The sequence below is a fragment of the Cyanistes caeruleus genome, chromosome 20, assembly GCF_971803275.1.
Source record: "Cyanistes caeruleus chromosome 20, bCyaCae1.hap1.1, whole genome shotgun sequence".
Taxonomy (NCBI): domain Eukaryota; kingdom Metazoa; phylum Chordata; class Aves; order Passeriformes; family Paridae; genus Cyanistes; species Cyanistes caeruleus.
Window position 1 is genome coordinate 6,776,550 of NC_141720.1, and position 27,093 is coordinate 6,803,642.

The window sequence follows — 27,093 nt, forward strand, 5'->3', positions numbered from 1 at the left end:
CAGACTGTATCCAGCCATTTCCCCTGCCATCCCAGAGGCAGGATGCGGCTGCACAATGCCCGTGAAGGCAGCGGGAGTTTTTGGTGATGGGGTGGGGACAGCTGTGCGGCCCGGGGAGGGGAGAGCAGCATCCTCCGGGGGGTGCCGGGGGTGGGGAAGAGCAGCGGGTCCCGAGGAGGGGAGCGCAGCATCCTCCGGGGGGTGCCGGGGGTGGGGAAGAGCAGCGGGTCCCGGGGAGGGGAGAGCAGCATCCTCCGGGGGATGCCGGGGGTGGGGAAGCGCAGCGGGTCCCGGGGAGGGGAGAGCAGCATCCTCCGGGGGGTGCCGGGGGTGGGGAAGCGCAGCGGGTCCCGGGGAGGGGAGAGCAGCATCCTCCGGGGGGTGCCGGGGGTGGGGAAGCGCAGCGGGTCCCGGGGAGGGGAGAGCAGCATCCTCCGGGGGGTGCCGGGATGGGGAAGCGCAGCGGGTCCCGAGGAGGGGAGAGCAGCATCCTCCCAAGGAGTGCCCGGGGAGGGGGGAAAGCTCAGCATCCTCCGGGGGGTGGGGGCAAACAGAGCATGCTGCAGAGGGTCCCCGGGGAGCGGGGCGAGCTCAGCATCCTCGCTGGGATTCCCGGGGGGGCCCGGCAATGCGTGGAGCAGCGGGAACGCATGCGTGCGGTGCGGGCTCCCCCCGCCTGTGCCCCCCCGCTCTCGCCTCAGGAAACCGGCTGGCGGCCGCGGGCCGGCGCCGGGGGAGGCGAGGGGTTAACCGGGGTGGGGGCATCCCGGGCCGAGAGGTGTGAATTCCGCCCGCTCTCCCCCCTGCCTCCCCCCGTCTCCGCTATAAGAGCGGCCGGCGCGGGCTGGGGGGAGCCACTGCGGCGGCTCCTCCTCGCTGGAAGCCCCGGCGCTTTTGGCTGCCCTTTGAAGTCGGAGAGGGAGAAGGAGGGAGGAGGGAGCGTCTGGGGCCGCCGCTGCTCCGCTCCGCTCCGAGCCGCCGCCGCCGCTCCCGCCCGGCCCCGGAGCATCGTCCTGCCCGGCCCCGCCGCCTCCAGGTACGGCCCGTCCTGTCCTGTCCCGTCCCGTCCCGTCCTGTCCCGTCCCGTCCTGTCCCGTCCTGTCCCATCCCGTCCCATCCCGGCCCCGCTGGGGTCGCTCCCCGCCGGACCCTTCCCCGCTGCCCGCTCCGCGGAGATGGAGCCCCGCATGCCCATCCCGCATCCCAGCCCCGCATCCCGCATCCCACATCCCGCATCCCGCATCCCACATCCCGCATCCCACATCCTGCATCCCCGCATCCCCATCCCGCATCCCCATCCCGCATCCCCATCCCGCATCCCTATCCCACATCCCGCATCCCGCATCCCCATCCCACATCCCACATCCCGCATCCCGCATCCCCATCCCACATCCCGCATCCCAGCCCCGCATCCCCATCCCACATCTCACATCCTGCATCCCCATCCCACATCCCCATCCCGCATCCCCGCATCCCCATCCCACATCCCCATCCCCGCATCCCCATCCCTCATCCCCATCCCGCATCCCTCATCCCCATCCCTCATCCCCATCCCCATCCCCATCCCTCATCCCCATCCCGCATCCCCATCCCCATCCCGCATCCCCATCCCCATCCCGCATCCCCATCCCCATCCCCATCCCCATCCCCATCCCCATCCCGCATCCCCATCCCCATCCCGCATCCCCATCCCGCATCGCCCGTGCGGGGCTGCCCCGGAACCGGCTCCGCGATGCTGCTCGGAGACATCCCGCCCCCCTTTCTCAATTTTCCCTTCATTGAACCGCGCAGCCCCGAGCGCCTGTAGGATAAACTCCGAGCGCGCTCTGGTATTGGCTTCGAGTCAGGAGTGTCTGGGAGCTTTAATGAGAACCAAGTGTAAGGCAAGGCTCGGCCACCTGTCCACGGGATCCCCGGCCAAGCGCTCTGGGCTCCCATTAATCAATGGATCTGCCTCTTGGAAAGTCTCTTTAGCATGCTGGACCTCTCCCCCGGGGAGATTGCAGAGCGGATTTGGGGACCTGGAAGCCCTCTGGTAATTTTTCTAAGCCAGACAGCAAAGCAGGGCTGGTATTGCTGGCAATTCTGTGATTTCAAAACTGCTACAAAAACCTTTGTGAAGAGGAAAAAAACCACAACAAAAATGAGTAGGAAAGAAGTTCTTTATATTGCAGGTCTGCAGTCCTGCCCTCTCTCCCTGGGAGCAGCACCTCTCCCACCCCCCTGCTTCCCAAAGATAGTGTCTAGCTGCTTTTCAAGGGAAATTAGCTTAGGGGAGGATATTTTTTCTTTCTGTTTCCTTACAGACACGATCTGCTTTGATTGCCTGGAAGCATGATTTCCTGAAACCTGCTCCTTTCTGCCTCTTGCAGGGGGGTTCACAATAAAACCTATTGTGGTTTTGAGCTGGGTTTTATTTAAGAAAATGCCATTCTGGGTTATTCTCTTTCATGAGGCAGATGGAGAAAGAGATGAAAGGCTGACACTTGGGATACTTCATTTCTGCTCTTTAATTGTGGGTCGTGTCTTTTCTATAAGAACAGACGTCTTCCCTGGGAACCGAGGGGAATTGGAGTGGAATAAATGAAAAAAGGAGGAATAATGGTTAATTGCATTTTTTTTGTTTTTGAAGCCTTCCACCTCATTCTTCCAGGAGCAGTCCTGTAAATGGGGATATTTAAATGCACTGCTTTTAGAGATCCAGGAACACTTCTGGCTACTCACTGTGCAGCGCTTGCTTTGGTGTAAACCAGGCTCTCTTCCAAGGCAGGCTTGGAGCAGTGTCAGGTGCAGCCACTGGAAACCAGTGCAAAGCTGTGGTTTAACAGATAAAAACTGAGCTGGGGAGTAAACCTATACCATGTTAATGCTTCTTTTAATTAATTAAAACTTCAGGCTCCAGTCACTGGTGGTTGGTGTCACTGAGCTGAGCGGGAATGCTGCAGCAAAGCTGTGGAACCCAGGCACAGCAGCCCCTGCTGCTGGTCATGGGGCTGGGTGGGAGCTGTGCTTAGTGCAGTGTTTGGTTGCTTTCTAGGATGAAGATATCCAAGTGGAGGTGGAGCAGCATCTCCATCAGTGCTCAGTTGCAGCTGAAAGGCACCCTGGCCCTTCTTCTTGTGGGCAACGTTGTCTTTGTCATAGCTCAGGTAAGAGTATCGAATTTTTGGGGGTCTCTGGGCTTTAAACTGCTCTGGTGTCTGGGATGGGAATCCCCTGTGCTTGCAGAGCTGCTCTGTGCACGTACCAGGTCTCCAAAAATTGTGAGGACTTCTGACTTGCCCTTTAGTCTGGGCTCAACCTAAGTTGTACTTTCCATGGCTAAGGGCATTCACAGAGCATTCCAAGGACTCTGGAGCCATGCCCTGCTCTTGGGTGAGCATCACTCCTTGCTCTCTGCAGTGACTGGAGCTTTCATTTACTTTGCATGCAATATTTGCAGTTCCTTTGCCCTCTGATGCATGGTCACAGCAGGGTGTGGGAGGTGGGGGTGTCAGGGACCCCCCTGAAGTGACAAACCTGTGCTTACAGAGCACACAGGATCCTTCACCCTGCTGGCAGCCCCTGACCCCCTCTCCTGCTGCAGACAGCTTCTGCAAGGGTTTGTTGAAGCTTCCAGTGGAGCTTTCAGCTGCAGCTCCAGCTCCCTGAATTCTCTGTGGAGCGAGAGTCAGAGAGCACCAAAAGTTTTGGAGAGTTTAGGGTTGTTTGGGAGCTCAGTTTTTGCCAATTGAGTGAAACAATGAGAATTTCCTTTCCTGAGGAATCCCAAATATTGCCACTTCATTCCAATTTTGTAATGAAAACACAATTGCAAGAATTCAGGGGTGGAAACCTCAGGCTTGACCTCAGCTGGAGAAGGCAATGCCTGGGTTGAGTGGGGCAGGCTGGGAGGGGAGGGGTGCCCTCGGCGTCCCAACACAGGCTGTGAAGTTTGGATGTGACTCCTGCTTCTCTTCCCTACCCTGTGCTCCGAGCAGGACCTGACACAGACGTCCAACAGCCTGGAGGAGGGGTCAGATGTCACTGCTTACTGGTGGGGAGAGTGGACCAAGTGGACAGCGTGCACCAGGACCTGTGGAGGAGGTGTCAAATCCCAGGAGAGGCACTGCCTGAGGCAGAGGTACAGCACCCATGGGCTGGGGAGGGGCTCTGCGGCTGGCTGACCCAAAAGGACACCACTCAGAGAAAAGCTCTGATGGAAATGTGTCTGGCAAGCCCTGCTTGAGCAGGAGGTGATCTCCTGAGCTTTGGCTATCCCTGCCAGGAGTGATTCCTGTGCTGGCCCTGCAGTTTCTCCAGCAGGGGTTGGTGCAGAGGGGCAGCAGACACAGACTGAGCCTGTTCTCGAGGTTTTGGGGCACAGCAGCGAGGACCCCCTGGTGCAGAGCTGGTTGGGGACCCACTGATTCCATCTGCTCTGTGCCTGGCTCTTCCCTCTCTGGACAGTTTGTTAACCTTGTGCCCAGGCCCTCATCCCATGATACCTCCTGGAATAGTTGATGATGCAGGTGACAAAGCCGCCTTTGAGACCACCAAAGAGATCTTTGCTACCAGCCCCAGGGAGACTGACAGACCTCTGTGTGGCTCTGCTGTGGGGACACTGACCTTACAGAGGCAGAGAATAAATGCATTTAAACAAGGGAAAACGATTTATGCCCCCTGTCTAACCACCATTTCTTTATTCAGAAGGAAGTCAGTGAGTGGGCTGGCTAATAAAACTTGCACTGGAACATCCAAAAGATACCAGCTCTGCAAAGTGCAAGTAAGGATATCCTTTGTCTTGTTGGGAACACTCTGTGTGGAAAGTCAAGTGTGGCATTTCTGGGTCCCTTGGAGAGGGGACACCCTTTGGATTGTAGCTGTCACCCTGCTGCCCCTCCCAGCAGCTGGGGGTTCCCTTCTTTGGTGCCCATCACCAGTGTCTGGTCTTTGGGCATTTTGCCATAAAAACCAGAGAGTGGCTCTGGCAACTCCAGGGGTTCCTGCAGTGGGGGGAGGAAGAGGAGGAGGAGGAGGAGGAAGAGGAGGAGGAAGAGGAGGAGGAGGAGGATGTGGCCCTGGCTGGGGAAGGTGATAGAAACACTCCTTGCAGCTGGTGGTGATGTGCCAGAAACCTCTCCTGCACTTTGTTTCCCTCAGGATTTTAATGTATCCCATTCTAGGAGTGCCCTGTGAACGGAAGGAGCTTTCGAGAGGAGCAGTGCTCATCATTTAACTCCCATGTGTATAATGGCAGGACGTATCAATGGAAACCTTTATATCCTGGTAACAAGACATTCTTTGTATGTTTCATAATGCTCAGCCAAATATTTTGATAGTTATGATGCTACAGGCCGCAGGAAGGCTCCTCCTTTGCTGTCTTAAAGTGGTTTTTCAGAGGCACAATCAGCTGTCTCCTGAGTTCAAAGGCTTGTTTGGCAGCTGCAGGGTAGCTTGAAAATGAAATAGTAACATGAATTCATGTCTGTAGCCTGTGTTGGTCACAGCTCCCAGGGACCAGAGGCTGCAGGAGGATGTGAGAGCAGGGGGTGATGGGCTGTGTGGCAGGAACAGTCAGGCTCACCCAGATGAGTGTCCTTTGAGCCAGGGCCATTGCTGGCTCTGCTGTTTTCAGTGATATTTGGTCTCTCCCACGCCCTCTGGGTGCTCTGTCCAATGTCACTGAGATGCAGCCGGTCACTTTGGTCATCTGGAGTGAGCCAGAACTGCAGAAACAACTTGGGACTCTGAAATGGAGATTTTATTGAACTTTTAGGCACTGAACTCCCATCAAAATCAAGCATTAAACACAAGCCATGGATGAGCTTTAGAGCTACTGGGAAGCCAGGACCCTTCTCCTGAGGAGGCTCCTGAGCTCTGGTTCTTCAGATTCATGTTTGGGTGCCTAAAAATAGAGATGGGATATCCTGCAACTTTGTTTGAGGTGTTTCTGTACATACTCAAGAACAATTATCTTTATCAAAATAATTTCCCTGTGTACCAAGCCCCTGGCTTGCCAACCTTGGCAGGGTCAGCAAGGCAGAACTTGGCCCATGAGCCATTTCTCCTTGGTGGCTTTTGTCCCTTGAAGGTGACAATTTCCTTTAACACATCTGCTGTTCAAGCTGACTCACCAGAGACGTTGCAGGAATTGTTTTGTGTTTAAGCAGGCATTCCTGTGGCTCCTGGGGAATTTGCAGCAGAATATTTTGACACTGATGCTGCCTTGCTTGGGTGTGCAGGCCAGTGGGTCTCTGAGTGCCCAGGAGTTGGGGGAGACAAACACTTGGCATTGGTGTTCTGGTGCAAATACGAGTTTGTCATCTGCTTCCTGTGGATATTATAAAATGTAGGATTATTGTGCTGGTGGGTGCTGCCAGACAGTTGTTGTCTGCAGAAAGCAAAGAGCGAATTAAGTCCATTTTGGGTGAATGTTTATGGAAAAGTTATAGATTACAAAATGCTCTGAGTTGCTATGGTTTTGAGTATAGTCCTACATGTGTATTTCCAACAATATATCTGTAAATTTAACCCATGTGTAAGTGTTGCTACGTGAACATGCACGTTTTTGTGTAACATATGAGTCCTTGCACAAAGCAGTGCTGCTGCTGCCTCAGTGCCTGCCCTGGGCTGGTGCTGTGCTGCCCCTGGCATCCCTGGGGCATCTCTTCCTGCCAGGCTGTGCAAAAGCTGTCCCACTGTCCAAGTGCCATGTCCTGTCTGTCCACAAGAGATGGCAGCTTCTGAACCCTCACTGCTCTGCAGTTGTTCTGCTGTTGTTTAGCTTGGCAGAGATTCACTGGCTTGGGTAGGATGAAAGTTGTGGTGTTTCTGCTGTTTTTGAATCTCTCTTTATATCCTTTCCCCTTAGATGACTATGTTCACATTTCTAGCAAGCCTTGTGACCTTCATTGCACCACTGTGGATGGTCAGAGACAGTTAATGGTTCAGGCCAGGGATGGAACATCCTGCAAATACACGGATTTCCGAGGGGTTTGCGTGTCTGGAAAATGTGAGGTTGTTAAACATTATAGCAAAAATATTGTTAGTAGCATTCAGAGAATCGCAATGGGTGCGACGTTTGCCTGACCCTCAGCACTCTGTCTGTGCATTTTTCAGCCCATTGGCTGTGATGGCATTCTTTTTTCCACCCACACCTTGGATAAATGTGGAGTTTGCCAAGGAGATGGGAGCAGCTGCACCCACGTAACCGGCAGTTACCGGAAAGGAAATTCTCATCTTGGTAAGGCTTTGGGGACTGAGGGCTTGAGTTGAGAGGGCTGGGGCTTTAGAATGGACTCATTTTTTTTGGTAAATTGCTTTCAGGTCTTACCAACTGCCCAGCTTCAGTTTTTCCCACGTGTTCTATGTGTGTTAATGCTGCTTGTGATTCTGGGCAGAGAAAACCTTCTTCAAAACAAAACAAAACAGGAAATTTGCGTGGTATTTGTGAGAAACCAGAGGTCTCTGATGAGCGGTGCAAAAGGGTTATGCAAGAGGCTGGTATCTATTTTAGTCTTTTTTAGTCATTTAGCCAAAAACAGGACACTCATGACCCAGTAAGACTGGAAATAAACGATTTGTAATAACAGGAAGCAACAATATCTTGAAAGACCAGGATTTCAAAAATCACTGTGATGTAAAGCAGCTGAACCTACATGTCCTAAATATAACAATCTAATTCAGGAATTATGATTAATGCTCTGTGAGATGGAGCTAACTGCAGGAACTTTCGTGCTGTGGGAGGATTTGTCCTGTCCCATCTCCTGTCTGGTGCTAAGCAGAGGGGAGCCAGAGGAGAAACCAGCTCCCATCTCCTGCTGGGGTTTTGGGAGCACTGCTTAATGCAGGGATCAGTACTCAACCACACAACAGCCTCCCTAGCTAATAAAACCATCTGCAGATGTCCCTTCTTACACCAATTTAGATAAACATGATATTTGTGCATGTAAGAATTTAATCCTTTCCCCCTTGGATGTGTTTTTCCTCCATAAACCAGGACACAACTCGCACATTTTTCTTTTCTATTACCAATAAGCTCCTGTTTGCAGCCTAAAACGTGAAGGGTTGGGGCTTTTTAATCCATAGCTCATTAAAAACGTGGGTCCAGGCCTGTGTGTTAGATAGATTGCAGCTCTGCCTGAGGAGGGCTTCGCTCAGACCAGTGGTTACAAAGTTCCTTTCATTAATCCGTAGTTTCCCGTAGGCTATTCCCTGGTAACGCACATTCCCGCCGGAGCCAGGGATATCCAGATAGTGGAACGGAAAAAGTCTGCAGATGTTCTGGGTGTGTATAACCTCTTGGTACTTCCCTAGGATGCATGCCTATGCTGGATAATGCTTTTTCCAATGTGGAGCTGGATGCAGTTTTGTCATAGAATCACAGAATATCCTGAGTTGGAAGGGACCCACAAGGATCAGCGAGTCTGTTTGTTGCAGACATGAGTTAAATCTGTAGGCAATGTAGATCCAGCCCTGCTGTCCGAGCCAGGGTGTTGCTCCTCTCTGCAGTCTGAGCACCTGGGCTATGTTTGTCAATGCTTTGATTGCTTTAAAGCAGAAAATGTTGGTGAATATTGTTGGGATTTCAGTGGGGTGTGGCAGACGCCCTGGTGCTGGATCACAGATGTGACTTCACCTCTCTTGTGATCCCCTGAATATTCCCCTGCCTGGGGAATGTGCAGTGACAACAGCACCAAGGGGATGTGACCTACACGTGGCCTTGCTGAAGTGTTGGTGACCACACACCCATGAGGTGACAGAGCTGCTCAGGAGCAGTGTGGAAAAATCCAGACTTAGCAAAGAAAAGCACATTTGCTGCCTCAGAGGCTCGTGCCTTCTGTCAGGTGGCTGTCCCATCCCTGGAAGTGTTCAAGGCCAGGCTGGATGGGATTTTGAGCAGCTTGGTCCAGTGGAAAGTGTCCCTGCCCGTGGCAGAAGTCAGATGAGCTCCAAGGTCCCTTCCAATGCAAACCATTGTAGGATGACTCTATGGCTGAAAAAGGCTTCATGTGCTTTGCCAGTCCCTGGGCTAGCTCAGGATGACCTGTCTTGGGCCACTGCTGGCCCAGGGGATATCAGCTCCCAAGGAGGAAGCTCCTGCCCTTGGCCAGTGTGTTCCTGCTGGGCTGGTGCCAAGGGGTGACAGGTGCCAGGGGTGAGTGTGAGCCACAAACCCATGGGTTTGAAATGTGGAGAGACACGTGGCCCAGAACTCTGGGCACGTCCTCACATTGTGTGTGTTGCAAACAGATGAGCAATGCATTGCCATGAAGGAGAATCTCATTTTATTGCTGTGACACTCTGACTTTACCCCCTGAACAAACCAGAATCCAGAGCTTTGCCCTTGCATGTGGCAGCACTGACTGTTCTCTCTCCTTTGAAGCTGTGGCTGATGAAGCTGGGTACTATTTCTTCAATGGGAACTATAAAGTGGACAGTCCAAAGAACTTCAACATTGCAGGCACGGTGTTCAAGTACCGCCGGCCCATGGATGTCTACGAGACCGGGATCGAGTACATTGTTGCCCAGGGACCCACAAATCAAGGGCTGAACATAATGGTGAGCTTTGACTTCTCATGTTCTCATGATGGGAAAGAGAAAATCCACCTTGGATTGAGGAAGGGGTGAGCTTGTGAGCAGAGCCCTGCCATGATTTCACATGAGGAGGGGAGTGGGAGCAGTTCCTTACCCAGCCCTACTTCACTTGTGTTGGTGCTCTTGGATTCAGGCAGGGCTGTGAGCAGTGAATGGGGGCTTGGTAGCTCCTCTCCCCAGGGAGAAGATGCCTCAGACACTGTGAGGGGATTTCTCTTCTGCTCCTTGGCATTTTTAGCTGAGTTACCTGGCAGGAAAAACAAAAATAAGAGACTGGGCCAGAGAGCTTAGACAAGTGCATAAAACTTAAACCCCAATTCTTTCTCGAAAGAAAACCATGTAAAACCAGGTATTTGGAGAAAAGTCCATTAATTTTCTTCTGGGCAGCCAGCCAGAGCCCAACTCCTAACATCTTCCAGGTAGCCCCAGGCTCCTCTGGAAGGGGAAGCGTTGCTTGGGTGCTTAAAAAGCATTAGACCATGTGAGGCTGCCTCAGCTGGGAGTCCCCAGCCCCAGTGGGGTGTACCAGCTGCAGGGGAGGGCGTGCTCCTCATAAAGCCACAAAAGGTGGCTTTGCAAGCCACTTGTCTTGTCTTGTGAAGTGGCTGCCCCAAGCCTCTGGTCACTCAGTGGCAGAGGAGGGAGTGTGACTCCTGAGCTGGGGTTAATCCCCACAGCAGCACTGCCAAATAACCCTTGGAAAAGGGTGCTGGGCTCCAGCAGGAAGAAGTTGGCACTGTCAAGGAAAAACAGACTGGAATTATCAAACCAGATGCTCCCCAGCTGTCAGGTCCAAGACGAATCCCATGCTTTGCATGCCACAAATCCCCTGCACCCGCTAATGACTTGATTTCATTGCTAGGTCTGGAATCAAAATGGCAAGAACCCATCCATCACATTTGAGTACACTCTCCTGAGGAAGCCACACTCAAAAAATCTACAGCCCATCTACTACACCTTCTCTGAGTCGGAGAGCGAGGAGAGCCGAGAGTTGGATGGAGACGTGCCATTGGGCTTTATCCAGCACAATGCAACCTATTTTGGGAAAATCTCCAGGGAAAGGATAGACTTGGAGAACCAGGTGTTTGGAAGGCAGGACACGGAGGAAGATTTAAACTTGAGCAAAGGTCAGGAAACCAATGAGGTCTATGAAAGAGCAGAAACAATTGACTGTGAGCCAAAACTGAAGGGCAAACAACCCCAAGGTAAGGAGACTTGGGCCTCAATGTTCTGCTTCTCAGAGCTCTTGTTGAGAAATGCTCTGTTTCTACCTCTGGTGGTTCTGCTGGTTTGTGTTTTGGAAACCTTGGAAAGTTCTTTAAAACATCTCTGCTCACAAATCCTCTTTGCCCTTCAGATTCTGGTTTCTGGTGGGGGCGTGTGGGGGGTGGACACTGGGTGAGATCTCCCCGCTGGTGCCCTGCTGTGCTTTGCCTCATGCCAAGGACAGGAGGGAGCCCTGGGTGCACAAAACCCCCCATCACAACATCTCCCGTCACCTCCCACCCTTCCAAAGCCCTCAGCAACTCCTTCCCATTTGAGTCCCTTGGGCATCTCACCCCCAGAGTGCCTGGGGTGCCTTCCCAGCATGGCTGCATGGGCTGTGGGGCCAGGAGGGCACCTTCCTTTCACCTCTGCTATTGCTTTGGGCAGTGCTGGTGGGTCCTGAGCTCCCCTCTGGCCACACCATAGTGGGATAAACCCCCCCAAAGCTGCACACCCTTGAGAACCCCATGAATTCCCCCTCCCCAGAACCCATCCCCTGCCTCTCTCCCCCCCTGTGGCTGCTCAGGCTCCGGCGTGTCCCCGCTGCTCCGGGCTGCTTTTCCCTCCCAGCCTCCATGCATTTTGTGGTTGTCACTGTGGTTTCCCCCCTGTGTTGGCTCCAATCTAGATTCAAACGTAACCAGGTCTACTTACCAGACAGACCATGATGACAGAGACCTCGAGGCCAGGCTCAGCTCCAGGGAGTTCCTTTTGGAGAACGCCATCACGGACAAGCTGCTGGGCAAGGCGTCGGACTCCAAGGAGCTGCTGCTCAACATGACCATGAACAGCATCTTCTCCCAGGGAGACCCAACCAACTCACTGGGGTCACCCATTGACAGCCTCTACGTGGACTACGAGGACAGCGACGGCCTCGTCACCTACTCGGTCAACAGCACCTTCATGGAGCTGAGCAACGGCAAGGCCACCAACACCTCTGCAGAGACACCGCTCTCAAACGGCACCGTCAGCATGAGCAGCCCTCAGGGGAACAGAACCCACAAAGCAAGGTAGGAGACGTGCCTTTAATTACAGTAAATGCGATTTATTGCTGTTCTCGACTCGTAATAGCCCTCTGTAGTGCTCAATGCATGGTTTCCATCTCTTTGGAAGCAGGAGGTAAGTGGAGGGTGGGGGGGATGGTGAAAATGCTCTCTTGGGGGTTAATTGGGAAGGAAGGGCCTGAGGTTTGGGAGCAGGAAGTCAGGAGAGCGTTTAAGCAAGAGGAAAACTCGACGTTCCCCTTGGTGGGCATGTTGGGAAGTCCATGCTGATGTCTGCTAGCTGGGGCCTTGCTCCCTGCTGTCACAGCTTCTTGCCAGAGCCATGGCCATGAGGAAGCCCCTTCCTTTTGCCTTCTCTTGACATCCTGCTCCCATTCCCCAGCCCTTTCCTCCCAGTTCCAATGCAGCAGAAGTTGGTCCTGGCCCCTTTTCACCCACCCTGTTGAGTTCCACCCATGATCCTCCTCACTTGGGATGGCAGCTGGGGTGCCTCTGTTTGGAGACAAAAAGAAGAGGGAGGGAGAGAAGAAGGCAGCAAAACAGCTTGCACCTCACTTCCAGAGGGTGGGATGGGACATGTCAGCACAGCCTGATTGTTCCCAGGCCTTTATAACTTCCCTCAACTTTTCATTTATTTCCTCAAGCCCAGTTGCTGTTGTAACACTGATCACTAACCTGGATCTCCGGGGTGGGAATGAGGGATGAGGAGCTCCAGCTCAGCCCCTGAGGTCAGCATGAATGCTCCTGCTGGCACCAGCACAGTGGGATAAAGCCCATACTGACAGTGGGATGTGGGGTTTGGTGTGCCCTGAGCTCTGGGGACTGGAGTTGTCCCACCAGGAAGGGGGGAGCTGGAGGGGACAGCCAGAACTGTGCTGGAGGAAACAGGGACGGGACACAAGGAAAATCTCTTTTTCTGGAGTGAGGCAGAGTGAGGGATTCCCATCCTTGGGAAAAGACAAGGCCCTGTGGGCCCGGCCTAGTTCTGGGGCAGGAGGTTGGACTTGAGACCTCTCAAATCCTTCCCAAGATCAGTTTGGGATGGATTGTGGCTTTTTGTTCATTTTCATTCCCTGTTGGTGAACAAACAAGGGAAGCTCAGCTCTCTGGAACCAGTCTGTCCATGTGGGACAGTGCTGGCTCGAGGTAGAGAGTTTATTTCTTACTGAAGCCTTGTAGTGTAGATGGAGGTACCCAGTTACAGGAGCACCTTGCACCAGTGTGGAGTGTCCTATTTCCTCTCTGGAAACAAATCCAACTGGGATGGAAGGGTTGGTGGCTCTTGTGCTGCTTTTCCTCTCCTGGAGGATCTAAAAACCTTCCTGAGGTGTGCTGGGACAGATCCAGGCTCTCTCTATCCCAGTGTGCAGCCAGGGCTGAGCCTGTGGCAGGCACCACGAGTTTGCCCCTTTGCTTAGAAACAAAAAACGAAATAAAACACAGAAATGGGAGCCAGGGACTGTGGATGCTGATCTGTGGTGTTTGTGTGCATTTGTCAGGGTTATTCCTCTGCTGTGAAAACTGTTTTGGGAAAAGGGGCAGCCCAGAGCTCAGTTGAGGGTGAGGGACTGGTGCTGATTTTTGGTGCTGTATCTTGCTTGAAAAGCAGATTGAAAGCTTGGGAAACAAATGCGTGACTTTATTATTTAGCTCATAATAAAGAGGAAAATTAAAATAAAAGAGAAAATGCCCACAGTTTTGTTGGACAATGGGCTGCTGTCTGCATTTAGAGGAGAACAAAGTGGCAGTTTTGTCTTTGCTGGAAATGAGCTGAATGATGCCCTGTGCCCAAATTCTGATTCTTCTGGAAAGATCTTGTCCTTGGGACCTTGTAATGCATAGAAGCTCTTTATTTAGGACCACATACACTAAAGGCACACTGTTGAAAGATTTACTGTCCTCAGATGTGGGATAAAGCTTATTTTGAAGAATTTCTCCTTTTCAAGACAGAGGAGTTCTGGTCACAGCATAACTTGGTGTTTGCTTTCATGCCTTGGAGGGCAGGATATAGACTGGAGGATATGGGTAACATTTCCAGGCAAATTAAAGTACAAAAAGCAGATGTGGACTATGTTTTAATGACAAGTGTCATTTGTGAGCCCTCTCCTGGCTGGGTGGCAGCTGGTGGCACAGGGCAGGGATCAGGAGCTGGTGTGGGTCCCCAGGCAGAGCTGCTGTGGCAGATAAAACATTAATTATAATGAGCTGAGGTTATTATTTTTCCACCAAAAAAATAAAAAATAAAATAAGTCACATTAATTTCATTTCCATTTCAAGTGCAGGAAGTGACCCTTTGCCAAACTGACAGAGGCAAAATCAACAGGGAAAATGAGATTGTTGTTTTTAATCCTTCTGGAGGCTCAGTGTTGGCGGTGTAAGGAGGGTGGGTTGGAGAGGAAATGGCTGGATTCTCAACAGTGTCCTTTTAAAGGTTGATTTGATAGATGGACCACAACTTTTTCTTACAAACAACTAAATAAGGCAATTTCAGAGCTTCTGCTGCCTAGAAATCATACAAGCTGCATATCCTGCCAGGCCAGAGACAACTGGATGTGAGGATACAACCTTGTACACTATTCCAGTGTAGCTGTTTCAAGGGTTTGGACAAAGGTATGAGAACAGAACCGAAGCCTTTTGTTGTAAAGGTGCAGTATCCCGGAGGTGTTCCCCCCTCCCAGCACAGGGAGCAGCTGCAATTCTTGCTTGGATAAATGTTTTTTCTCACCCCAGGCTGACTCTGTTACTCCTCTCCCCGTGGCATTCTGTGTTTGAGCACAGCGTGGAACTGAGAGATCCAAATTCCCCACCCGACAGCCAGCCAAATAAATCAGACCAAAAACAGAGTGGCAAAAATCCGTGGGCTTTGAGGGGAGAGCTCAGAAACTCCTGTGCTGGCTTTTGGAGATTGGAGCAGCCAAAATCTCTGCTGCTCTGAGCAGCACGAGTGGGTTTGCCCAGCCCTGGAGATGCAGGGGAGGAGATACTGCACCTTTAGTCACTGTGTGCCGAGGGCCAGGTGTATTTGAGCAGAAAATGCAAACTTTGTTAAATTCTGAACTGTTTCTACTTGTGGGTATTTTTATCCCATTCTCTCTATTTCTAGACAGTGGAAGCTCTGCCTCTAACCAGGCTGGGGATTCTACTTGGGGCTCAGGACAGGTATGTTGTGAAACTAAAAAAAATTAAAAATTGATTCAAACAAACGAACCTCCCAAAAAATCAGAACAACCAAACCCAACCAAAGCCAAACCAAGCACATCCCCCCCCAAACCCAAACCCAACCGAACTGCAGCCAGATGTGTGTGTCTGTCATGGGCTGTCACCGCTCGCCTTGTAAATGCCTTTTGTTTTGTTTTGTTTTGTTTCTTTCTTTTATTTTTTTTCTTTTTTTTTTTTGTTTTGTTTTGTTTGCTTATCGCTAGAAACAGATTGAAGTTAAAAAAGGGCCAAGGTGTGAGTGCTGCTGACATGTACAGGTGGAAGCTTTCCTCCCATGAACCCTGCAGCTCTACATGCACCACAGGTAGTTAAAAGAAGCAGCCAAATTCTGCACAACCTGCTGAAATCACCTGGTGTGTGAGTCCATTTTATGTCTGTTAGGGATGGGAAGGAGTTGGTGATGTTTAGGGGATCTCCTGAGCCCTGTTTTAGCACCACCCCAGCTCTGCTGCGCCCGGGTGCCAAGGTGGGGAGAGGAGCTGGGGGCTGAGCATGCAAAGCCCATGACCTCTCAGGTGTGCTGAGGACCAGGAGTTGGTGCCCAGTGTGTCCATCATCCCCCCAAACACCCTCCCTTTGGGAAGCTCTGAGCGCTGCCTTCACTTCCCATCACTTTGTTCCCCCCCTCGGGGCTCAGCAGGGTCCCCAAACCTGTGCTGAGCCTCCTTTTTTTTCCCCCTTCCTCACCTTTTTTGACAGCTTCGAGGGGTTTGAAAAGTTCAGCTGCTTCCCTGCAAAGAGAAATTTTAAAGATTGTTCAGCTCTGGCAGGAAACATAATAGCATTTGGCTTTTTGATTATGTTTTGTTTCTCCCACTCCTTCTACCCTGGAGCCTTAGCTCAGCTGTGAGGGTGTAAATCTGGAACAGTGACAGAGATGCCAGGGATATCGAAACTGAGCCTCTATTCTTCAGGGCAGAAATTCACTCCTTTTGCATAAATTCCTCCTTTTTTCCCCCTGAAAAGCTTCAAGGTGCCTGATCTCCTCCCTCACCCCTTGGTGAGGGGCTCCTGTTGATCCTTTGGGATGAATCAGGAGTGTGGGTCGTGCACTTGTCTGTGCTGCCCTGAAATTATCCAGAACCTGCAGTGCTTCTGGAATTAAAAGGAGGGAAAGGAGTGGGAGAGAGGAGTTTACAATCTCAGGGACATCTCTTGAAAGATCAAATGCGAGGATTTTACATTTTAAGCATTTGCTCTTGTCCAGCAGCCTCATGCTGGCAGCAGGAGCTTTGCAAGCTGTCCCTTTCCCCAAGATCCCATCACCCACATGTTCTAGGACATTTTTGACTTCTTTGATCCTCTCTGGACAAATTTCCCCCTTGGCTGGGCCAGCCTGCTCTGCCCTGGTTTGCAGCAAGCCGAGAGAAGTTTAACTCAAATTTCTCCATCCTCGCTGCCTTTTCTCACTGATGTATGGCAGAGAGGCAAGGCCATGTCAAGAGCTGTAGATCTTTTTTTAGTTTCATGTAAACCATATGTTCCCCAGAGCTGCAATTCTTGTTACCTGTAGCCAGAGCAGCCTCCTGGTCCCTAGCCAGCTCCCAGAATGGACTTCCCAACATTTACTCTGGCACGGGAGGCTGTGTGGGGAAAGGTCTCGCTCTGACAGCACCGGCTGCTGCTCCTTTGGAGGGGGAGCAGGAAGGGCAGGGTTTTCCTTGCCAAACTTCCAGGATCCCTGCCTTGGCCTGGAGTTCTGGATGCACCTGGGGAGCACCTGGTGCAAAGAGGGTGTAAAGCACAGAGAGAAGGGGCAGATGGAGTGGGTTGGGGACCATTTGCTGTTGCCTCCACCCACCAGCCTGGCAGGGTGGGAGCTGCTGAGCAGGCTCGTGGCCCTGAGTATTTCCTATAAAAATGTGTTAGTCATATATTGGTTTTGGTGGCAAGCCCTGGCAGGGGTGGCCATGCCCTCCTCTGAGCTGGCCAAACTCAACCACACTGCTCAGACTGGTGGGGTGGCCACTGTGATATTCCCTCCCACCCCACAGGACAGAAATTCCAACTCACTGCTTTCCACCAGGAGGAAGTTTTGAGAAATGCAGCTAAAACCAGAAAAACAACAGCAGGAGGAGAGTTTGGCTGTCCAGCTCACCAAGCTGTGTGTGTGTGTGTTCTCTTTGACCCCAGGAGTGATGTCCACTTACGCCATGTGTGTTCGCTATGATGGGATCGAGGTGGACGACACCTACTGTGATGCCATGACCCGGCCCGAGCCCATCCATGAGTTCTGTGCTGGGAGGGAGTGCCAGCCAAGGTACCTCCTGCACAGGGCACTCCTGGAGTCTCTGTGCTTTCCCTGCCCTGGATGTCTTTGGGGGAGGGTTGCCATGGATTTAGGGGACCCTTAGCACTCCCATCCCTCCTCTCTTAATTCCATCTGGGAAGCAGCAAGAATTTCCTCCTGAGTGCTTTAGTTTGAGCTGTCAGGTTAAAACTTCCATAAATCCCAGCAGAGCTGGCACCTGGGGCTCCCAGCAAGTCCAGCTTCGAGCAGTGCAGGATCATCCTGCCCTGCCTGGCACATGGAGAGTGTGTGAGTGAATTGGGTGGAGGGGCTGGGCTTGCAAACTGTGCCACAAGCCCAGCCCTGTGATCCCTTCAGCACCCCAAACATCACTGAGGTTTGCTTGTGCTGGGGCAAGAGCTGGTGTGGAGAGGAACTTGTGCTGGAAATCCTTTGGAAAGTTTTCCTTCTGATGTGGCTCTTAATCCAAGCAGTGACCACAGTCCGGAGCCAGGCTGTCTGGAGCCAGGCTGTCCAGAGCCACACTGCCCAGCCCTGGACAGCCCCAGTGCTGCTGTGCAGGCTGGGAGGTTTGCAGGTCACAGGGGGTTTGGCAGGACAGACCCCTGCCTGGCAGAGAGAAGGGATTGTCCCACTCTGCTCTGTGCTAGAGCAGCCTCTCCTCGAGTCCTGTGTCAAGTTTTGGGTGCCACCAGAGAGGAAAGGGATAAAGGAAGGCTGTGAGGGTGGTGAAGGGTGTAGAGGGGCCATACAAAGAGCAGCTGAGGCCACTTGGCTTGTTCAGCTCAGAGGAGACTGAGGAGAGATTTAATTGCACCCTACAAGTTCCTGACAAGGGGTCATAGAGGGGCAGCACTGATCTCCTCTCTCCAGTGACCAATGTCAGCACCCACAGAACGGCTGGAGCTGTGTCAAGAAGATTTAGGTTGGACATCAGGGAAAGGTTCTTCCCCCAGAGGGTGCTGGGCACTGCTCAGGCTCCCCAGGAAATGGGCACAGCCCCAAGGCTGACAGAGCTCCAGGAGTTTGGGACGTGGTTCTCAGGGACATGGTGGCATGGTTGGGGTATCTGTGCAGGTCCTGGAGCCCCGTGGGTCCCTTCCACCTCAGGGCACTCTATTGTGTGACTGTGATGGTGTCAGACTATGGGAGGAGTAAAAGGAGGAGTAAATCCAGAGATCCACACCCTGGAATGGTGTGAACAGGACAAAGCAAGAGCCCAGTGATGCCATCACCAGGGATGGCTCCTGGAGAGTGCTCAGGTGATTGTGAAGGAGGACAGGTAGGACATGGAGTAGAACATCTCCTGGAAACTCTCATGTGAGGGCTGAGAGCCAGGGCAGGCTGCAACTGAGGCAAGAAAAATGCTGGGGAGGTGAATGGTGCTGCTGCACCCACCCCGAGGGGACCATGGGGGCTGGAATCTCTGTTGTCATTTTGTAAAACAAGCATTAGGGAACTTTTTGTGCTTAGATTCTCCCACCAGTCTTTCCTAACACTGTCCCTCCTTATGGCTGTGCTGTTCCAGCTTGCAGTGTGAGGGAGAAGAGCTGCTCTGTGATTTACAGTGACTTCAGCTGGGGAGCACTGGGAGCTCATAAGGGAGCCACCAGCACTTGGGCAGGCAGGAAGATGCTTGGGCTGGCAAAGCTTTCCGAAGGAAAGAAAAGTTAATTTTACGTGATCTGGATGGGGAAGACCTTTGTTTCATTTCTCTTCTGAAGTTAGGTGACACCTCTAAATGACATCTCCAAATGCCATCTCCAAATGTCCCTACAGCTGCTGGTTGTACCTGGGGCCACATATGGGCTGTGAGGGCTGGGGGCAGCCAGGGCTGGGGCTCTCCCACTCGGAGAACAGCAGCAGTGGGAACCTGGGGGGACCTCCAGAGGAGCTGGGAATTCTGATCCATTCAGATTTTTAGCTCATTCTTTAATTGCTATAATATTATAGCAATACTGTATATGTATATATATAATATATACAGATATAAAGAAATATATATGTATACATATAATATATATAAATAAATATATATATATAAATATAATAGATATAGTATAGCAATACTTTAAAAAAACTTACCTTTTATGTTTTTTTTCCTTCGGTCACAAGCTGCTCTTCTCTTTTCAGGACAGGGTGGCAGTGAAGGACAGGCAGTGCTTGGAGCAGATCCTGGCTCTTCCAGCCTGTCACATGTGCTTAGCAGAGTCAGACTGATGGTGGGACACGAGCCTGTGTCCCACTGGGGCTCAGGCAGCTCTGTGTGGCATTACTGCTGGCATCTGCAGGGAGATGGATGGCATGTCCTCAGCTAAGCAGGCAAAAAAGGAGAGGTCAAACACAGGCAAAAAGCCTGATGGGGGAATGTGCTGGCAGAGCCACAGTGACAAACGCTCTCTTGTCACCGAGAACACTGGGCCAGGCCCTTCCTCCTGACTGGTTTCACCTTCAGGCATGAGCTGGGGTCTGCGGGGTGAGCCCAATATATTCTAACGCTTCCCATCCCTTGGGAAAACCTCTGGTGTGGTGGCAGGGCAGCCACAGCTCACCCAGCGCAGGCAGGGGCAGGCAGGGCTTTCCCATGGGATGCTGCAGCAGGGTGACAGGCTCTGTTCCCTGCCCAGGTGGGAGACGAGCAGCTGGAGCGAGTGCTCGCGGACGTGCGGGGAGGGGTTCCAGTTCCGCATCGTGCGCTGCTGGAAGATGATCTCCCCCGGCTTCGACAGCTCCGTCTACAGCGACCTGTGCGAGTCCGCCGACATCGCCCGGCCCGACGAGCGCAAGGTCTGCAAGAACCCGGCCTGTGGGCCCCAGTGGGAGATGTCTGAGTGGTCTGAGGTGAGTCCTGCCCACCCCTGCCTGGCCTTCTCCCCCTTTCCCCATTTATCCCTGTCCGTAGCCAGCCACAGCCGTCGGCCTCTCAGGATACACCGTCACTGCATGGGGATCAATGTGCATCAGTATTATTGCCCCTAAAATGAAGCTCTGGCTCCAGTTTAGGATGGGATGCCATTGCCATTGGTCACTCACAGGTAGGGCAGGAGCCCACAGCTCAGATCTCTCCATTAGTATTTCCTTGGCAACCTCTTCACATCCAATGTGCCAGGAAGGTGATCCCAACTCACACATCAATTACATCCCTAAAAACTTCCCTTCCTCAGCTCCAATTCCCCTGCATCACATGCAGAATGAAACCTTTCCCTAGCTGTGCCTTTAGCCAGTCCCCAAAGCCACTGGCAGATGTGTGGGGAGGCACAGTGCTGCCCCTGCTCCAGACTTCCACTGCTTTGCTTGGGAAAACCTGCGGAGAGGGTTTGTGTCCCTGAATCCCTTCCCAAGCACGGACAGTGCTCCAGCACATCCCTTACAAACACAAACTCATGGAAACAACCAAACCAGTGCTGCTTCCTCAGGGTGCCTCTTCCCAAATCAAGCACAGACCTCATCTAAGCAAGAGCAGATGAGCTCTGAGCCAAGCTCTCTGTGGGTGCCAACCTGCCCCATGGTTTGCATCACGAGGAATATGGCTCTTCCTCCTGGGAAGCTCCCAGAAACTCTTCTTAGTCATAATTTAAACATCTCCATTTCCCTGCAAGCCAGTGTGCATCATTTCCCTGGAGCTGATGGAGGGGCTGGTGCATTCCCTTGTGGTGCAAGATGTTTTGACTTTCCCAGCTGGTAGACAGGAGCTCCCTGAGCACATGCTGGAGCATTATTTTGTCCAGTATAACAAACTGGAGTGGTTTATTTTACAGAAATCTGTATTCTCCTCCAGCATTTGCCAGGGACAGATTGCTTGAGACAGTGCTGGAGTAGATTGTTCTTAGCCAGCAGCAAAGCTAATCTCCTTTGGATCCCATCAGAGCTGGGGTGCCAAGTTGGCTGGGGAAATAGGCATTAAAAAAAGCACATTTCAGGGCTCTGAGGATTAACATCTCGGCACGGTGTGTCTGGGCCCTGTGCTGTTGACACTTTTCCCTGCTTTACGTTATGCATGGAGCAAATGTAATGTGTGTGTGAGACTGTAGTAACTCAAATCCAGTTCTAAATAATGTCACTGGGCTGCACGGTGCCAAATTTATCCACAGCATAAAAATCTCGGTCGTGCAGTCGGGGGGGAAAACATTCTCCAAGAGATGGAAAGGAGCTGGCTGTTCCTGGGAAAGAGGTGAGGGAGATCTCACCCTGTCTACAAGTGACAGCTAAAACTGCTCAGCTCTGAGCAGGCATTCCTGGAGCCTTGAGTTTCCCCGCTCTGGCATCACCTGTTGGACAGCACAGCACTCGGGCAGGATGCAGCTGAAGCTGTTGAGGGGGTTTGGGGAAGCCAATCGTGCATTTTCAACGTGTGCTTTTAGAGTTTGATGCTAAAATCTGGGGTGGGGGGAGGATGTCAAGGCTGAAGGTGGCAGCTGTGGTGGAGCCCTGGCTGATGCTGTGTCCCTGTCCCCTGGCCGCAGTGCCCGGCGCGCTGCGGGGAGCGGAGCGTGGTCATCAGGGACATCCGCTGCTCGGAGGAGGAGAAGCTCTGTGATGCCAGCGCCCGGCCCCTGGCCGAGAAGAACTGCACGGGGCCACCGTGTGACCGGCAGTGGACAGTGTCCGACTGGGGACCGGTGAGACCCCGCCTCAGTGGCCATCGTGTCCCAGCACAGCCCGGCTTGTCCCTGATGCTGAGGATTTTGGGGTTGAGCTCATCATCCCTGGCAGGTCCCAGCTCCAACAAACCTGCAGGCAGCCTGTGCTGGGAGCTGACCTCCAAGGAATTCCACTGCTCTGGCTCTCCCCGTGTCACCTCTGCCAGCATTGCCACCCTGAGTCAGCCTGGCTCGGGCACTGGGGGAGATCCAGCATCCCAGTAGATCCTGTTGCTTCCCCCTGGGCTCCTGCCTTGTGGGGGATGTGGTACAGCAGGGGTTAAACCCTGAGAGATCAGGCTGAGGGCCTTAGTGGGTGTCAAAATCCTCTTGTCTGTCTGCTGCACAGCATTCCTTGGCAATGCTGATGCTCCATGCCCAGAAATTGAACCTTTTAACTCTTTTCCCTTTTTAATTTTCCCCTTTCCCTCTTTCTCTTTTCCCTTTCCCCACTTTACCTTTTCTCTTTCCTCCTTTCCTCCCTTTCCCTAATTTTCTTCCCCCCTTATCTTGTATTCTCTTATTCTTTTTTTTTATTTTTTCCTCCCCCCCAGCTTTTTCCCTTCCCGCACAGTTCTGCTCCAGAGACCCCCTCCATCCCAAGCTATTTTTACCCAGGTTTTGATACATTCACATCAGCTAAAAATAAGTAGTTTCCATGGCAGCAGCAGTGCTAGGAAACACTGAGAGTCTCTGCAAGAGCAACCAGGGAAGCGCCGGGGAGCACCGGCTGCTCAGGGCACTGGGGGCTGAATATTTGCAGCCACCTCCCTGTTCCCCTTTGCCTTGGCCTCTTTGGGAGCCACCCCAGGGTTCCCTGCTCACTTCCCCTTTTGCCTGCCCTGAGAGATGCTGGGTGTTGGGGCTGAGCCCTGCCACAGATTGCCAAGAGAAACTGTGGATATCCCATCCCTGGAAGTGTCCAAGGCCAGGTTGGATGGGCTGGGCTAGTGGAAAGTGTCCCTGCCCATGGCAGGGGTTGGAACAAGATGATTTTTAAGGTCCCTCCCAGCCCAAACCAGTCTGTGATTCTGTGTTGATGGAATCTCTGTTGGCCGCAGGAAGGATCCTCTGAGCTTTCCCGTGGCTGTTTTAAGCTGAGCTCCAAAAATCCCTCTGAAATTTGGGGAAGGCAGGTGTGGGGAGGCAGCTGAGCCCTGGGGGGCTCTGTCCCTGTTGTGGGAAGGGTCAGGGATGGATCCCAGGGTCAGTGATGGATCCTTGGGTCAGGGATGGATCCTTGGGTCAGGGATGGATCCCAGGGTCAGGGATGGATCCCGGGTCAGGGATGGATCCCCGGGTCAGGGATGGATCCCTGGGTCAGGGATGGATCCCTGGGTCAGTGACAGATCCCCGGGTCAGGGATGGATCCCTGGGTCAGGTTTGGATCCCTGGGTCAGGTTTGGATCCCCAGGTCAGGGATGGATCCCCAGGTCAGGGACAGATCCCAGAGTCAGGGATGGATCCCCAGGTCAGGTTTGGATCCCCAGCACTGAGTGCCCTCTGTGGTTGCAGTGCAGTGGCGGCTGCGGGCAGGGCAGGATGATCCGGCACGTGTACTGCAAAACCAGCGATGGGCGCGTGGTGCCCGAGTCCCAGTGCAACCTGGACACCAAGCCCCTGGCCATCCACCCCTGTGGGGACAAGAACTGCCCCTCACACTGGCTGGCACAGGACTGGGAGCGGGTAAGTGCAGCTCCCGTGCCCTCAGAGGGGTCCTGGTGGGGTGTGGGGTGTGCAGCTCCCGTGGTTTGGGGTCAGGGTGGGGTGTTGGGGTGTGCAGCTCCCGTGGTTTGGGGTCAGGGTGGGGTGTTGGGGTGTGCAGCTCTCAGGAGGCCCTGCTCGTGACCCTGCAGTGCAACACCACGTGTGGCCGTGGCGTGAAGAAGAGGATCGTGCTCTGCCTGGAGATTGTCAATGGCAAGATCAAGACCCGCAACACGGTTGACTGTGACGTGGCCAAGAAGCCTGTGGAGGAGAGCACGTGCTTTGAGCGGCCCTGCTTCAAGTGGTACACGACACCCTGGTCCGAGGTGAGTGGGGAGGGAGCCCCGAGGGGGTGCTGCCCCATCCCTTTGCAGCACAGGTCCCCAGGAGATGGGTGAGGCTCTGCAGGACGTGGTCCCTGAGGGCAGAGAGCCTGCCCTGCCATGGCACAGCTGGGGCTGTCTGTGCTCAGGGAGAGCAGGACTTAGAGGGGATGTTTGGAGCCAGCTGTAGCTTTTTTATATTTTCTTTATTTTTTTTTCCCCTGGTGCCTGGCAGTGTGGCTGGGGATGCACTGGGGGTGGCTGCCCTGGGGATGCAGAATTTGGGGATGCTTTGATGGGATGATGCCCCATCACCATGCACAACCCAAAACCAGGCAGGGTTCAGTGAGCAAGTGTCCAAGCTGAGGGAGCGTGGGCTTCCTGAAAGCCCTCCCTGATCCGAGCTCCAGGAGCCTCATTTTGTTTAGTCTTGCAAGCCCTATAGTCAGACAAAGCAGCCCTGCTGTAATCCCAGCTCCACAAGGCATCCAAAGAGCAGCCCGCAGTGAGTGCTGGGCCCAGCAGAGACTCCACAACCCCACTCCTGCTGCTCTGAGGCTTCCATGGCCACCCATGTTCTACAAAGCATCACCTGGACTGGGCCAGCTCATTTGTGGTCCCTTGTGAAGGGCAGCAGGAGGCGGGAGGATGTCAGTGCCACATCCACCTGCCCCTGGGCAGAAGCTGATGGTGCTGGCAGCAAAGACAGAGCAAGGGGACAGCTGTGTGGCATAGAGATGCCACATTCTCCTCCTGCCCTAACCTCTCCAATGAGCAGATTCTGGCTCAGCACAGTCCCCTGGGGTGTCAGGGTCTTGCCTCATCCCCTGTCTCTGTCCCCCAGTGCACAAAAACCTGTGGGATCGGTGTGAGGATGCGGGATGTGAAGTGCTACCAAGGCAAGGACATCGTGCGGGGCTGTGACCCACTGGTGAAGCCGGTGGGCAAACAGACCTGTGACCTTCAGCCCTGCCCCACAGAGCCACCAGGTGAGCCCCACTGCCCCACAGCCTTGATTTCCCATGGATCCCTCCAAGCAGCACCGCCAGCATCTTACCTTCCACTGCCCCTGTTTGGATAATCATCCCAGGGAGGATGTACGGGGACAGCTCTCCCTCTGTGCCCAGTCATGGCGGGGCTGTGCACTGGCTCCTTCTGGAGATAAATTAAGAGGAGAGCTCAGAAGAATCATGCTCTGACCTGAAGATAAAAGGGGCCTTTGGAGAGCTGATTTGCCTGCTGCTCCTGTAGAGCTGAGGAAGTTCCGTCTGTTACATTATTTTAATGATTTTTGGTCTTCAGGTGTCCTGTGGGATTTGTAACTATCTCGTTATCTGACTCATCTGCTGGCTCTGAGTCCCTGTGATCTTTAGCAAACACACAGTTCTAATCCTTTAATAGGATTTGGGAATAAGGACAGTGTGAAATGGAATAAGAAAAGTATGAAAATGGGAGACAGATTTGGGGCCAGCTCCTGGCTCAGCTTGGCTGCCCGTTCCCTTGGGATCTGGGATGGGGCATGGAGCTTGGGAGTTGCCTCATGGCCACCTTGCCCTGGGAGCAGCCTGGTTTCATGCATCCTATGGATTTTAAACAAAAAACAAACAAACAAACAAACATATATATTTAAGAATAAATCCTATGGGTTTGAATCAAAATCTTGCACTGAAGGGAGTTGGGAGAGTGTTGAAGCAGCCTCTGGCCTCATCCCTGTCTCCAGCATCTCACTTGCTCCTAACTCTGGATGTGACACTGCTGGATTCCCTCTCCTGTTCTCAAATAGCCTCTTTGGGATAGAAATTGTGAATCCCTGCCTGGGGAAGCCCTTGGCTTGGGGACAGCTCAGTGCCTTGGTGGCTCCAGCAGTCCCTGGGCAGCTCTGTTTTACAGCAAAGACATTGAGCTTCAGGGCTGGGACCAAATGAAACTCCCCAAAGCTGGCCAGGTGTGAAGGAACAGCTCAGCCTGTGCCTGCCTTTGCCCAGGTTGACAATGATACTTATGGAGAAGCTCCATGGTGTCTTCCAGGGGATGTCAGGGAGGTGACAGCCACAGCTGGGATGATGTTGTTGCTGTGTAGTGGGGGGGAAATGAGCTCACAACCTCACAACTGTTCTTTTTCGTTTCCTTGCCATGCCTTGTGTTTTCCCTCCCTAAGACGACAGCTGCCAGGACCAGGCAGGAACCAACTGTGCCTTGGCCATCAAGGTGAACCTGTGCAGCCACTGGTACTACAGCAAAGCCTGCTGCCGCTCCTGCCGCGCACCCCACTCCTAGGGCCTGCCTTGGCCAGGGCTCCACCTCCCACTCAGCCACACGTCCCACACGCTGCTGACAAGGACGCTTTTGGCCTGGCTTTTGTGTCCCCACCGAAGCAGAACTCCTCTCCTGGTCCCGAGCAGAGCTGCTGGACGTTGGGAGCCCCCTGGGATCAGAGCTGTACATAAAGTCGTGTATATTTGATTCCCCCCAGACTCCAGCTACACCCAAGGTCATTTGTTTTCCTCCCTTGGTGCAAGGCTGGGGTTGGCGAGGCGAAGGTGTGAACTCTGGGAAGTGCAAGTTTCCCTTCACAAAACAGGCTTGGTGCCACTCTCCTGATTTATCCCGACACCTGCACGCTCTCGTTAGATGAATTAACGTGGTGGCAAGCTGATCCTCCTTTGTTAAATTAACTCAAGCCCTTTGTTGTAATATGTAGGTGTATACTTTTTCAGAGAATTTTATCTTATAATCAAATGTTAGTTTCATAGTCCTTACAACCTGCCCCCCAATGCTGACATATTGTATATAATATGGAAACATAACTGCACTTTATATCACAAAAAAGACGTGCTCTTTTTTAATATATTTGTTTACAGACAATGAACTTTATCCATATAATCATTAATTTGTACTCATATGTATATTTTAATAAAGTTGTCATATTTATGGTGGTATTTTGTTTTATTCTCCAGTTTGTAGTGGAGTGCTGGGAACACTGGAATTGGGGCTGGGGATTTGCTGGTGCCCAGGGGAGGCAGAGAAGCTTTAGATCAGGGCAATGACAGCTCCTTGGACAGTGATGCAAGGAAAAGTCCCAGAAGTGGGGTGATTTTGGGACT

At 52.8% G+C, this 27,093-nt stretch overlaps 1 protein-coding gene and 1 long non-coding RNA gene across 14 annotated transcripts; one reads left to right on the forward strand and one right to left on the reverse strand.

Moving 5' to 3' along the window:
- Positions 1 to 680: 680 nt before the first annotated feature.
- Positions 681 to 26,928, forward strand: ADAMTSL2 (ADAMTS like 2). 13 transcript variants are annotated; one of them, XM_086857809.1, is made up of 19 exons: positions 681 to 1,075; positions 3,038 to 3,149; positions 3,981 to 4,123; positions 4,690 to 4,765; positions 5,166 to 5,268; positions 6,854 to 6,999; positions 7,102 to 7,225; positions 8,189 to 8,269; positions 9,368 to 9,543; positions 10,442 to 10,784; positions 11,474 to 11,855; positions 15,272 to 15,372; positions 17,202 to 17,328; positions 19,947 to 20,160; positions 21,783 to 21,938; positions 23,475 to 23,645; positions 23,816 to 23,992; positions 24,834 to 24,978; positions 26,148 to 26,928. In XM_086857809.1, exons 2-19 carry the CDS (start codon positions 3,039 to 3,041, stop codon positions 26,264 to 26,266), a joined length of 2,895 nt encoding a protein of 964 aa, XP_086713935.1. In that variant the 5' UTR covers positions 681 to 1,075; position 3,038; the 3' UTR covers positions 26,267 to 26,928. The 13 variants fall into 13 exon arrangements, with proteins under 13 accessions (XP_086713935.1, XP_086713938.1, XP_086713939.1 ...); XM_086857812.1 differs by having other exon boundaries at positions 10,442 to 10,706; XM_086857813.1 differs by having other exon boundaries at positions 10,442 to 10,706; positions 15,278 to 15,372.
- Positions 13,530 to 16,857, reverse strand: LOC147649714 (uncharacterized). The gene is made up of 3 exons (XR_015278103.1): positions 16,576 to 16,857; positions 15,756 to 15,799; positions 13,530 to 14,023 (listed from the first exon to the last, which is right to left on the reverse strand). It is a non-coding gene; the product is annotated as an uncharacterized LOC147649714 (long non-coding RNA).
- Positions 26,929 to 27,093: the final 165 nt, after the last annotated feature.